At 28.0% G+C, this 13,555-nt stretch overlaps 1 protein-coding gene across 1 annotated transcript; it reads left to right on the forward strand.

The window, feature by feature from the left end:
- Nucleotides 1–6,796: 6,796 nt before the first annotated feature.
- Nucleotides 6,797–8,853, forward strand: LOC107888034 (protein RGF1 INDUCIBLE TRANSCRIPTION FACTOR 1). Its single transcript, XM_016812214.2, has 5 exons — nt 6,797–6,912; nt 6,993–7,172; nt 7,295–7,369; nt 8,370–8,519; nt 8,625–8,853. Exons 1-5 carry the CDS (start codon nt 6,862–6,864, stop codon nt 8,733–8,735), a joined length of 567 nt encoding a protein of 188 aa, XP_016667703.1. The 5' UTR covers nt 6,797–6,861; the 3' UTR covers nt 8,736–8,853.
- Nucleotides 8,854–13,555: the final 4,702 nt, after the last annotated feature.

Below are 13,555 nucleotides of genomic sequence, written 5' to 3' on the forward strand. Positions count from 1 at the left end.
TCTCACGGCTTCAAAGAGAAAACTAAGAAAAAAATCTACTTGTAAACTAAATAAAAGAGAAATCTCACAAAGAAAAATAACCTAAAGAGTTAAATTTATTAATCAAGGTGTATGTGAATGGATAATGAAGAGGTCTTTATATAGGCTAGTTAATTACATCAAAATAAAACTATTAAGTATAATGAAACTCTAATTAATCTAAACAAGAAATAGTTCTAATGTAACTAAACTTTCTTGTTGACTAAGAAACATAAAACTCCTTAACAACTTAAAATACTTAAAAATATCCTAAAATTCACCACAGGCTATTCTTTTCAAAGTTTGCCACAAATGCTATTCTTTTCATAGTTCGCCACAAAGACTATTCTTTTCTGTCGTGTTTATGGTATGGATTTTCCTAAACTCACATTACGTGAGGTTTTCCAATCGTCATCCTAGGACATGCAAAAAACCCCAGTAGGTAATCACCATTCCTTAGTTCTTTTCAAAGGATGTCATGGCCATGGACTTTTCCTTTAGAGTTCATATCAGAATTTTTGTTTTCAGTTTCGACGGACTCCATTAGACACCACCGCGATGAGCAGACACAAACTCTCTTGACAAACTCTTCATGCATTCACACAATCTAACTTCAACATTTTACTTCACTGACATACACCCAAATAAAACACACGCATCTCATAACATACATTTCATAAATATACATACTCAACCATACTTCAGTGTTTCAATACTCATACACCAATCATCACATACTATACTCTTCATGACTTCGATCTATAGTTCAATCAATTTTCTATAGATGACTCACAATATGAACAATACTCATGCAAGAGTTAGTGTAGAATTCACCTGGCACCCACGTACAATAGCTAGAACTCCAGATTCAAACTTCCACCATTAAACCGCAACAACCACTGCTTACAAAACATAGGAAAACCATTACTACTCTTACACATACAAGTTGCTTCTCAATTCAATCACTGCCAATTCCATGCAGAAACCTTATACTTACAGTTTCACTATCCAGTTACCAAATGTAGATTTACTTATTCAGAACTTAACATGTAGAGCTAAAATACTTACCCTGATGCGAAGTAGCTACTGATCATTAAATAACCTTAGCTTCTAGATCATCGAGGTAGGATACATTCAGATTGTAGGAAGGTTTCAGTAGATACCACTTAAGGAAGAGAAAGAAGAAGAAAAAATAACCCCTTTTCAGAACACATTCTCACATATAATATGACTCATCTTGCTTAGTGAAATTTAACAAGTGTCATACATATCAGAACTTGTCTTCTTATTGACCTACAATTTTTTAGGAAGGTATAAGTAGGTTCGCTTAATCAAACTTACCAGGTTATTTGAACAAAATCAATGAAAATAGTTTATTTAGAACAAGGAAACAACCCAAAAATTCCCAAAAACTAATACCAAATGATAGGGGCAACAAACTAAGATTGTATTCAAGTTGTTTGGATAAGTGAAAACCCTAACTTGGCAAATAAGCAACCTGAAATGCAACAAGGAAGCTAAGAAAAATTAGATGAAATTGACAACAATAAAACAACTAAAAAAGGAAAATCAAGAAAAAAAATATTTAAAAAATAAATAAATAAAAAGAAAAAAGCAAAACATGGATCGAATAAATTGATAGATATGGATAGAAGGATAAATGTTTGATTAAACCCTTCAAGGAAGATTTCTTAACAAGCTCAACCAATGACTCTAACCAACCTCCTAAGGCCAAACCCTAGTAAATTGGAGGGTGAAGAGTTCTCCCACAGCTTCAAAGAGTAAACTAAGAAGAAAAACTACTTCTAAAATAAAATTTTCAAAAAATCTCACAAAGAGAAATAACTCAAAGTGTTGAAATTTATTAATCAATGTGTATGTAAATGGATAATGAAGAGGTGTTTATATAGGCTACCTAATTACATCAAAATAAAACTCTCAACTAGAATGAAACTCTAATTAATTTAAACAAAAATTAGCTTTAGTGAACTAAATTTTCTTGTTGACTAAGAACCATAAAACTTCTATATAACTTAAAATACTTAAAAACATCCTAAAATTTGGAATAAATAATAAAATAATAAAACCTAATAATTACAATTTTGGGTTCATATATAATTAAAATTAAGCCTAAAAATCGAATCCAATATGATTTAAACTCGAATTAAAGCTCGAAACTCGTAATTTCTCTCAATAATTCCATCTAGAAATTCAACTTGCAAGATATCCATTAAAACTGTCATAATTTGAGATCTCAGACTTGAAATTAAGTGATTCAAAATGCGTTTAGAAGCTAAGAGATAACTTTTCGAACGCTAGATAACTTTTCGAACGCTATGAAGACATTTTAACCCAGATATCCTTAGATCTCATTCAAAAAGTCGCTGTAAGTGGACTGATTTTTCCAAACTTGAAAATTGGTAGGTTTTGGTGAATTGAATTTAATAAATTTCACTCCATCTGTACATGTATAAAAAAAAGTTTTTTTTTTGGATTTTATATAAAAAGACAAAAATATTATTAAAATAAGGCCCTTTTGATAATTTAACAACTGAGCTGAGACCTAGTTATGGGTGGCATTAACTCAGTCAAAAACTTTATATATGGTACTAGAAATTTTATCACACATGCATACATGTGAAAACTACACTTTTAAAACACAAAGGTGTGTTTGATTAAAAAATCTATTATACTTATAAATAAGAAAATTAATTTTATTAAATTATTTATTTAAAAAATTTTACTGGATAGAAAAATTTATCATACTTATAAATAAGAATTCTAATTTCATTAAAAGACTTTTATTAAATAAATTTACATAATTGTAAATAAAAAGAAAGTTAGATTTTATATTGAATTATATTTAAATTATTATGTTTTCATTAACAACAAATAAAAAAAGTATATATTAATTTAAATTTAAATAGTAAACTTTAATTATTTATATAATAAGTAACTTTATATTGTATTATTGAATTTTTAAAATTTTAGAAATAATACATTTATATAATCCAATCAAATGTATTATACTTACTTTAGTTATATATTATCTACAAATAGAGGCGAATTTAGGGGCTGGCAGGGTCCTTGACCCCGACCTCCTTAAAATAGAAAATTACTATTTAGGCTCTTAAATTTTTTAAAAAATTTAAATTAGTAAAGGTAAAATTGCACTTTATTCTCCCCTAAAATTATAAAAATTTGATTTAGTCCTTTAGAAATTATACAGATATAGACTATAAAAAATTAAAATTTCATTCGGCCCCTTTAAAAATTTGTTCTGGCTTCGCCCATGTCTACAAATTATGGTCAATTTATTGTCAATTAGAAAAGAAAAAGTAAAAATTGAATAGTGAATAGTGAAAAGTGAAGAATTTAATTTACAAACTAAAAATCCTATCACACGCATATGCGTGTGGAAACCACAAATTTAGAACATAAATGTATGTTTAAAAATAAAATACAATAATTAATGAAACTTATGATTTAAAACTAATTAATAGCAACACATGAAATATGTACGTTATTAAAATGAAAAAATAGATTAAATAGTTTATCATGGCGATGTCATCAATCTTAAGTCGGTGTCGAGTTAACTAATGGAGGTAACAGAGTGTGCATAATAAAATTAAAATGTATAAGAACATAAAAACAAAACTTTAGTTCAGTGATAAATTAAATGCTTTACTAATGCAATTAGCATGGGATTGAATATCACCTTAAGCATATTTTTATTGGTTTTTTTAAAGTGAAAAGACTAAAATACCTTCGACTAATATTACTTATTTTAATTACAGAAGCGCATTCCCATAATTTCATAACAGAGTTGGTGCCCGTTGACTTGTGACACCAACTCAATTAGAAGTTTAAATAATAATATAAATATATCAAATTTTTGTAGTATGTACAAAGGATTTAATAATACTTAGAAAAAGTCTTTATTAACACTATATTTAATTGATCAAATTAATTTATATAGATTAATTATGATTATTAATTATTATTTTGATTAATGTTGCTTTATATTAATTATATAGAGTCAACTATGTTTTATATGGAACATGATAAAAATGATTTAATTATGATTTAAAAAATGCTCATTATTTAATATTTGAATTTTTAAATAATTTCTTATATTTTAATTATGTTCAACAACTGAAATAGCAGATATTATTTTACCTTAATTATTGAAATTAAAATTACATTATTCATATTATAATATTTGAATTGTTAAATAAATAAAAAATTAACAAGTAAATCTATTTAACCAAATTAATTATATTAACTAAACTATGTTTTACATATGTGCTACTAAAAACTAGTTTTACTAAGGTAGGTAATAAAGTATATATAATAAACTTAAAATTTTTAAAAATATAAAAATAAAGTTTTAATTGACTGGTAAATTAAAAGTTTTCCTAATCTAATTGGCAGGACTTCAACTCTCACTACATGCATATTTTTATTTGTTTTTTTAGTGAAAATATTAAAATATCTTTGAATGATATTACTTATTTTAATTATAAAGCGCATTCTCTTAATTTCTTAACCGAATTGGTATTCGGTTGACTCATGGTACTAGCTCAATTAGGAGTCTAAATAATAGTATAGATATATTAATTTTTTATAATATGTACAAATGATTTAATAATAATTAAAAAATTATTAACACTATATTTAATTGATCAAATCAATTTATATAGATTAATTATGATTAGAGCTTCTCATGGGCTAGGCCACCCAGCATGGCCCGAAGGTCCACTCGAAAGTGAGAGGGTTTGAGTAAAAATATAGACCTGAAAAATATGCTTGGGCAAAAAAAAGGTTCGTTTAGATAATAGGTCAGGCCTCAGGTAAAGCTTTTTTGATCCAGGCCCGACCCAACCCAAATATGCAAAAAAAAACTGTTATTTTTTTGTTGTTTTTTACTTCTTCTTCTTCTTTTTTTTGCTATTTTCTTGTTTTTTTTTCACTATTATATTACTACTATTTTGTTGTTATTGTATAACTCTTGTTTTATTGTTATTTTTGTTACTATTTTAGAGGTATTTGCTTGTTAAGTTGCATCTATCTTAGTGTTATTTAAGTATACATATTTTTTAAAATTTATTTTCAATTTTTGGGAAACATTTATTTTAATTTTTTAGTATTTTTGATGTATTATATTTTTTAAAAAAATATATAAAAAATTAATATGGGCGGGCCCATGTTTTACCATTTTTATTCGAGCTAAACTTGTGCAAAATTTTAAGCCCATTTTTTGGATCAGGCCAAACCCGGACCTGAAATTTGTCGACCCATAAACACATACAGTTATGATTATTAATTATTATTTTGATTAATGTCGCTTTATATTAATTATATGAAGTAGACTATGTTTTACATTGAATATGATAAAAATGTTTTAATTATGATTTCAAAATTGTTCATTATTATAATATTTGAATTGCTAAATAAATTAATATATTTTAATTATGTTCAACAATTAAATAGCAGATATTATTTTATCCTAATTACTGTAATTAAAGATATACTATTTAATATATTATAATATTTCAATTGTTAAATAAGTTTAATAAATTTAGCAAGTAAATTTATTTAACCAAATTAATTCTATGAAGTAAACTATGTTTTACATATGTGATATTAGAAACAATCTTTAATTAGTGTCAAATTAATTTGTAGCATCAACTCAATCAATAATATTATTAATATATATAATTGATGAAAGTAATAAAGTATAAATAATAAAATTAAAATGTATTAATTAAATTAAATAAAATTTCAATTGAGTGGTAAAATTAAAGTTTTGTCACCCCAAAATGGTACCACAATATGTAAATTTTTTATTGGTTTTTAAAAAAAATTAAAAAGACTAAAATACACTCGAATAATATAACTTATTTTAAATATGAAAAGATATTTTTGTAATTTTTCTGACTAAGTTGGTGCCTAATTAACTCATGTCACCAAATCAATTAAGGGCTTAAATAATAGTATAGTATAGTATGGATACACAAACAACCTGGGCGAAACAATTTGTGTAACAACACTAAAATTTATAATAATAATAATAATAAGTCTAAATGAAGGTTGGGTTGGAATGGTAAAGAAAAAATTTTATACATGCTAGTGGTATGATTTCAAGTCTCTAACATTTATAAAAAAAATATTAGTTTTTAGAAAATAAGAAAAAAAAACACATAAGGACCCATGTAATAATATAATTTATTTGAAATATGTAAGAATATTTTAATAATTTTACTTGATTGAGCTGGTGGCTTCAAATCTCTACTGTTGTAAATTTTTCATTTGTTTTCTCAAAATAAGAAAAAGACAAAAATATTCCCGTAATATATAATAGTATAGATATTACCCACCAAAAGAAAAAAAAAAGTTATATTATATAGGTTAAAATATGTCATAAGTCACCATCCCCTTCACAAGTTTGGAATTTAATTTTTTTACTTTTTAAATTTTAAAATCCAAGTCCAATTATTAAAATAATTTTTTTTTGTTAAATTTGTCAATATGACATTTTGAAATTAAACATACTTATTTGGTAGTAATGTAAGTAAAAAATGACATTGTAATGAATTTGAATTTAACAAAATAATTTTAAAAGTGTTAACAATTGGACTTAAATTTTAAAATATGAAAAATAAAAGTGAAAAATAAAAGTATAAGGACTAAATTCTAAATTTGTTAAGAATAGGAGACTTATATCATATTTTAACCTATTATATTGTATTATATTATATTATTTTAGAAGGTGATAGGTATGTGGATGACAAAGACGGTAACCAAAAACGTCAGAATCTTGTCCAAAAACAAAAGAACAGCATGAGAAACAGCTTAGCCTTCCATAGATTGCATGCACCCAAAACCCAACAAGTAAGTACCATCAACAAAAAAGAAAGTGTTGTTAGTTAGAGGTTTCATTTTCATAAATTACGTAGTTTCCATTGTTGCAGAGGAGTAAATCTGGAGTGGTGCCGCCATGGGTGATTGTTATGTATAACTCCGTCTTCTTTAACAACTGTGTTCACCACCCAAACGAGAAGAAGAAGGAAGTCGACAAGTTCTGCATCGACTGTCTTCAATCTTTTTGCTCTCATTGCCTTCCTTCTCATGCTTTTCACAAGCACATCAAGGTTGCCTTTCTTCTCCAAAAATCTCCCACCATTTTTAATCCTTTATTTATAATTGCATCAATAATGGAATAACAAGTTGAGTTCTGGACTAATTATTGTTATTATCTAATATCGAAATCAAGATTCGAAGATACATCTACAGTGACGTGATCAACCGACAAGATTTGTGTAAGCTCTTCAATTGTTCTGGCATCCAGGTCAGATCATCTCTATAGTTTTTCTTTCTTTTTTCCTACTAATTTTATCAATCATTTTCTTTTATGTTAATTAATTCTCTTTTATGATATTTTAATTTCATGGAATACTCTTATCATAAAAACATTGATTCTCCTTTCAATTTGTTTTTTTTCTTTATACTTTGTGTTTACAAGTAATTTAGTAATTTTATGTTTTCATCACTTAATTTTAAAAAGTTATAAAATAGTCACTGAATTATTCAAAAAAATTCATTTAAGTCACTGAGTTATTAAAATTGTTATTGTATGTCTTTCTTTATTCGTATTGCCTACACCAATTGAAAGCTCTTATTTTCTTTCTCTTCATTTTTTTCATGAAACTACTTTGAACATCACAAATTTGCAAACTAAAATATAAACAACTTTCTTCTCCTATCTCCCACACTAACAATCAGATCGAATTGGATCTAAAGTATGCTTTACTTGTAGATGGATATTGATCCCTCATACATATCATTGACTCATCACTTGGAACTCGCTAATCATATATTTTAAAAAAAAATTAACTAGTGACTTAAAGAAAATTTCAAATAGTTTAGTGATTTAAATAAAAACTTTCAAATAATTCAATAATCATTTTGTAAGTTTTTGAAGTTGAATTACTAAAACATAAACTTATTAATAGTTTGATGACCTAGAGTGTAGTTATAGAAGCTTTTATTCTATTTCTAAAATTATATATATATATAGTAGTAACGTAATATATATTATTCATTGAGTATCAGCTTGATTAATATAGGTATTATTATTAATCTAAGAAGACGTAAAAAGAATTATAATGTTAATAAATGACATATACTAGACTCATTTATGTATGATAATAATTTTTCAACAAAAAAATAGAGTAGTATACTTAATGAGACACCTACCCTCCAAATACATTATAACACAACATTCATACCAATATTATCATACTGAAAGAAATAAAAAAAAAAAGGGAATTCACAATCCTTGGATGCAGGCATATCATACAAATAAAGCAAAGGTGCTATTCTTGAAGCAAAGGACTCAATCTCATCAACAACAAAGTAGTTCAAGGGACTATAAATGTTCCATTTGTGGCAAAACTTTACAAGATAATACTTCTCTTTATTGCAGTATCGCATGCAAGGTTCTTTATTTCCCCCAGCTTTTCTTTTATTTTTTATTTTTTATGAGTTTGTTTTTTTCAGCAAATTGTGGGATTAACTAATATTCTTTATTTATTTATTGACAGGTGTCAAATATATACAGAGATGAAGAAATATACGTCGGATTGCCGTTAACAAAGAAACCAAGGTTAAGGCGAACAAGAAAAGGCGTCCCCCTACGATCCCCCATGTTTTAATACATTATTTATCTCCTTATTTATTATTTTTAATTTTAAATTAGTATCAAATTAAGACTTAAATATAATTTTCTTCCAGCACCAATTTAAATTCAAATTTTAAAAATGGAGGCTTTTAAGAAAATTCTTTGTGTGATTTAGTCCTTAACATTTATATCTTTTTATCCGTTTTGTTTTTATTTTTTTTTCTTAGTTAAATTTGACCTTCAACCTTTAGAAAATATAGTCAAATTTGACTCTCGAAACCATTTTTTTTGAAAAGGGTTGACTTTTATTCAAAAACGAAAACGGGAGTCGCCACCAATCCTTTTTATTTAGGTGTAATCGGATCACCTCATAATTTAATCATTTTAATAAAATTTTAAATTTACTAAAACGATAATTTTTGGTCTACAAAATCCAGAAAACGGATTCGGGAGTCTGTCACGCACGAGAAAGGATGAGCACCCTCGATACGCCCAAAATTGGTACCTAGTTGATTACTTAATGTCTTAATGTCGAAAGTTGAAATTTTGAAAAGATTTTAAAATACGATCCCTTTTCTTATTAATGCTAATTTTAAAAATGCTTGAATTAAATTGAAACTAGCATCAAAGGCCCACTCGTCCCTAGATAAAAAAATGCCACATCCCGTAAGTTAGAATGCGACATTTGAACCCTTGAGAACAAGTTTGCCTTTAATTTTTATTGAAACTTCATGTATTTTGAAATCTAAAATGATATTTGGCTATTTAGGTTTAACGAGAAAATCGAAACCCCATAAGTTAGGGTACGATTTCTCAAATTTCTAAAAACGCGAAATGTGGCCTTACTTTGAAGAATTTTCTTTTGTTTTTTTTGAATAATAATGAGTTTCATACTTTAACGATGTGTGTTTATTTATGTTGAAATACAATAGAATGGCCCATTATAAATAAAAAATTTAAACATGACTTTTGAAGTGATTTTAATAAAATATGATGGAATGATAATATAGAACATGGAAGAATAATTTATGAATAAAATGTTAAAAACTGGGTCGGGTCAAAAATTGCGTTAGCCAAAACGGCGTCGTTTAGCCATGCTATAAAAGCAAAAATCTAAGCAAAAAAAAAATCATTTGTTCCATGTGTTTAAAAAAAAAAGGCCCATCCTCCCTTTTTCTCTCTAGGCGAAGCAAAGAATCTGGCCAAGGGGTTCGGTGAGTCCCACGACGGCCACCAGTCGCCAACGGCGGACTCCGCCGTCTTCAGTGGCCGGAAAATACCAAATAACTCCCTTTTGAAGCCCGTCACTCGTAAAGCACTAATCTGAGATCCAAGTCTCCGAAAATCCAACCAAACTTCAACGGAGAAGAAGAAACGTTTCGCTTTCTCTTCTTTTCTGGCAAGTTCTTCGACGGCAAAGATGCCGACCGACTCAAGTGAGTTTTCTTTCCTTTTTTTATTTCCGCATGTAAAATAAAAAATAAAAACTTAAGACTAAAATAAATAGAAACAAAAAGGAAATCACCTTTAGAAAATTTCTATATTCGATCTCTTTTTTTTATGTTCAATCTATTGCTTTTTTATTCTAATCTCGTCCGGAAAAAATTACAAAGATGATGTTGGGGCTTTTATAGCCAATATTACAAGATATGTTTTTGTTTGTTGTTGTACCTTGTCTTTTTCTTTGTTGTCTCTTGTACTTTGAGTGTTGATTTCTTTTTGCAGGTGGCTGTAGTGGAGTGTCAGACGTGTGTAGAGGTGGTGGCTGGCGTGCGGCGGTGCGAAGAGGCTAGGCTGAAGGCTAGAGTTTCTGTTGCTAGTTTAAGTTATGGGCTGTTTGGGCTAGAGTTAGTTTTGGGCTTGTAAAAAAAATTAGACTGTTTTTTATGGACTATTAATATTTATTTTGGTTTTTATTTCTGTTTACTTTTGGGTTTTGGGTCGGGGCCAAAATTGGCCTATTACATTGACCATTAACCTTTTAGAAATAGTTGAATTATTGTTTTTTAATGAAAATATGGGCTAAAACTTTAAATTTTAAACATGGAAACTTGAATGGAAATATACATGTACTTCATGTTATTTGAAAAAAAAATTATCAACTTTTTGAATATTTTTATAATTTTTCAATTATTTGTTGTTGTCACATAAAATAAATAGTTTCATATTAGCATAAAATACACAAGAATTGCTACGTGGATTGTCACACTAATATTATTAAAAAATAATATTTTAGTTATCATTTTTGTTAAAAAAACAGTATCACTTTCATTTTTTTCTTTTTTTCTTTGAAAAGCTTGAGAGTTAAATTTAGCTCAGAAAAAGAATAAGGACCAAAATGAAAAAAAAGTTTTAAACATGGGGGACTAAAATTGATATTATACTTTATATATACTTAGATATGGTTTCTTCTAAAACTGGCATCGAACTAATCTCAACTTATTTAAGTACAAATTATTTGTTGAGACCAATAGGCTAAACTCGCCAGATTTGGAATAGTTTTTCATATGATTGAAAATTCTGAATATTACTGTTTATTATTATGAATTTGAAAAAGAGATGAAATTAACAAAATTTGATTCCTATTTTTTGTATGAATAGTTAGTTTAAGTAGTTAAATCGAAAATTGGCATAGAATGGTACACTCAAATTATCATTAAATTGGAAATTAAAACAAATTAATAAACTGGTTTATCAGCCTAAAACTGAACAGCCCAATCCTAATAAATAGAAACCCAATCTAAAAAAAATAATATGTAAAAAAAATAAAACCTAAATTGTGATATATTAAATCATGAGGTATTTTATATTTGGGTAACAAGCATGTTTAAGAAAATTTCAAGTGCTTTTTTTAAAATTATCTTTTTATTATTTAATATATCCTAAAAATAAGTTACGTGAACACAAATCTGTAACATCCCCTAACCCTTATCCGTTGTCGGAACAGGGTTACGGAGTATTACCGGACTTTTCAGATCAAATACAAACATTTTATAATCACCTAACATACACATCATAACTTAATCATATTGTCCCTCTTTTGAGCCATCGAGGCCTAAAATATGTGTTAGAAACAAATCGGGACTCAATCGGGTACTTCGAAAATTTTTCGTGAAATTTCAAAATTTTTCCTACGTGCAAGGGTCACACGCCTGTGTGATCAAGGAACACACTCGTGCCTGAAACCGTGTTCAACCCCATGTAACTCCCTGACTTAGGTCACACGGCCAGCCACACGCCTGTGTGCTAGGCCGTGTGCTTCACACGGCTGAGACACACGCCCGTGTCTTTGCCCGTGTGAAATTACCTGAGCATTTTGTTTTGAAATTTTAAGTTGCAAGGGATACACGACCAAACCACACGCCAATGTGTTAGCCGTGTGTCTCACATGATCAAGTCACACACCAATGTGCCTGGCCGTGTAGACTCAAAATGAACCTTAAACATCAAGTTTACCAACCCTGCAATCTTAAACAACAAGCAACTCAAAAACCAATCATTCGACCAATCCAAAACACATTCGAATACATCTTAAACATGTCAAAACATTCAATCTTATGACGTATTTAAAGTATATTCATAAGTACTTCACATATATTATCTAAACAATCTATTCAAAACACTATTCAAGCCAATCCAAATTTTCATACCATTTTCAACACCAATTTGCATATATCATTCTAATTTATGGACCAAAACATACCATATTTAATCTCAGTATAACACACATAATTAAGTATAAAAGTACCAATTTCATCTTGTAATATCATTTACATTCACTTTTCAAAATGACATACATAAGACATCCTAGATACATGCCATTATCAAAAAGTAATATACTTCACCATGTTTTGAGATCGGGATTGTTGATGGATGTTGAGTCGATGACCAAATCAAGTACCTAACCTGTGCACAGAAAACAACCGTATGCTGAGTATATACTCAGTGGTATTTCTATAATCCAAATGCTAAAGGTAAAAAATTGAATCATATATATTATAACATACAATATGTATAATCATATAATTATCATTTCATAGATAAAACATTTATAACTCATTCAACTCTTTTCAGTTGGCTATCCCAGATAGCTTCTCACAATATGAACACAATTCATATGTCACGATCTATATTTCAATTCATCATTCAATGTCAATCATAACTCTGTTTTATTCAATTACCCCTATTAACATGACTCGGACTCTGACGAATACACGGATCCAACCAAAACACACCAGTTTGGCACCCAGTGCCTCATTGGATAATTCGAAGTAACAAGTTGACACCCAGTGTCTCATCGGCCTTGCCGAAGTAAATTGGTACCTAGTACCTCATCGAATTTATCCGAAGTAATAATGTGACACCCAGTGTCTTATCGACTTGAAATTGAAGTATCCCTGAACTCTTCCAATCCTATGGCATGCCAACTATATCCGAGTTAACCTGATATATTTAATAGGGTTTCAATTCACTTTTCAAAATCACATTCATCCACTATTCAAATATCACAAAATCACATTCTTTCAATTCAATGCCATAATGATAATTACTTACCTTATTTACTTATCATAACATTTAATCAAAATACAACAAATATTAATTACTATATTCGGATTATAGAAATACAAACCAGAATTTTTGAACTACTCCTTGTCGACTTTCTCTTTTCCCTTCTTAGCTAAGGTTTCCAGCACAACATTAGATACAGAAATTAAACAATTAAAAATCATCAATACAACACAATTTCACATTGAATATTTCAATTTATATTCAACTTTTGCCTAAATTCCAATTTAGTCCCTAACCAAAACTAACTTTATTTTCTTCACAATTTATTCTATATTTTCATTCAAT

The sequence above is a fragment of the Gossypium hirsutum genome, chromosome A03 (assembly GCF_007990345.1).
Source record: "Gossypium hirsutum isolate 1008001.06 chromosome A03, Gossypium_hirsutum_v2.1, whole genome shotgun sequence".
Classification (NCBI taxonomy): Eukaryota; Viridiplantae; Streptophyta; class Magnoliopsida; order Malvales; family Malvaceae; genus Gossypium; species Gossypium hirsutum.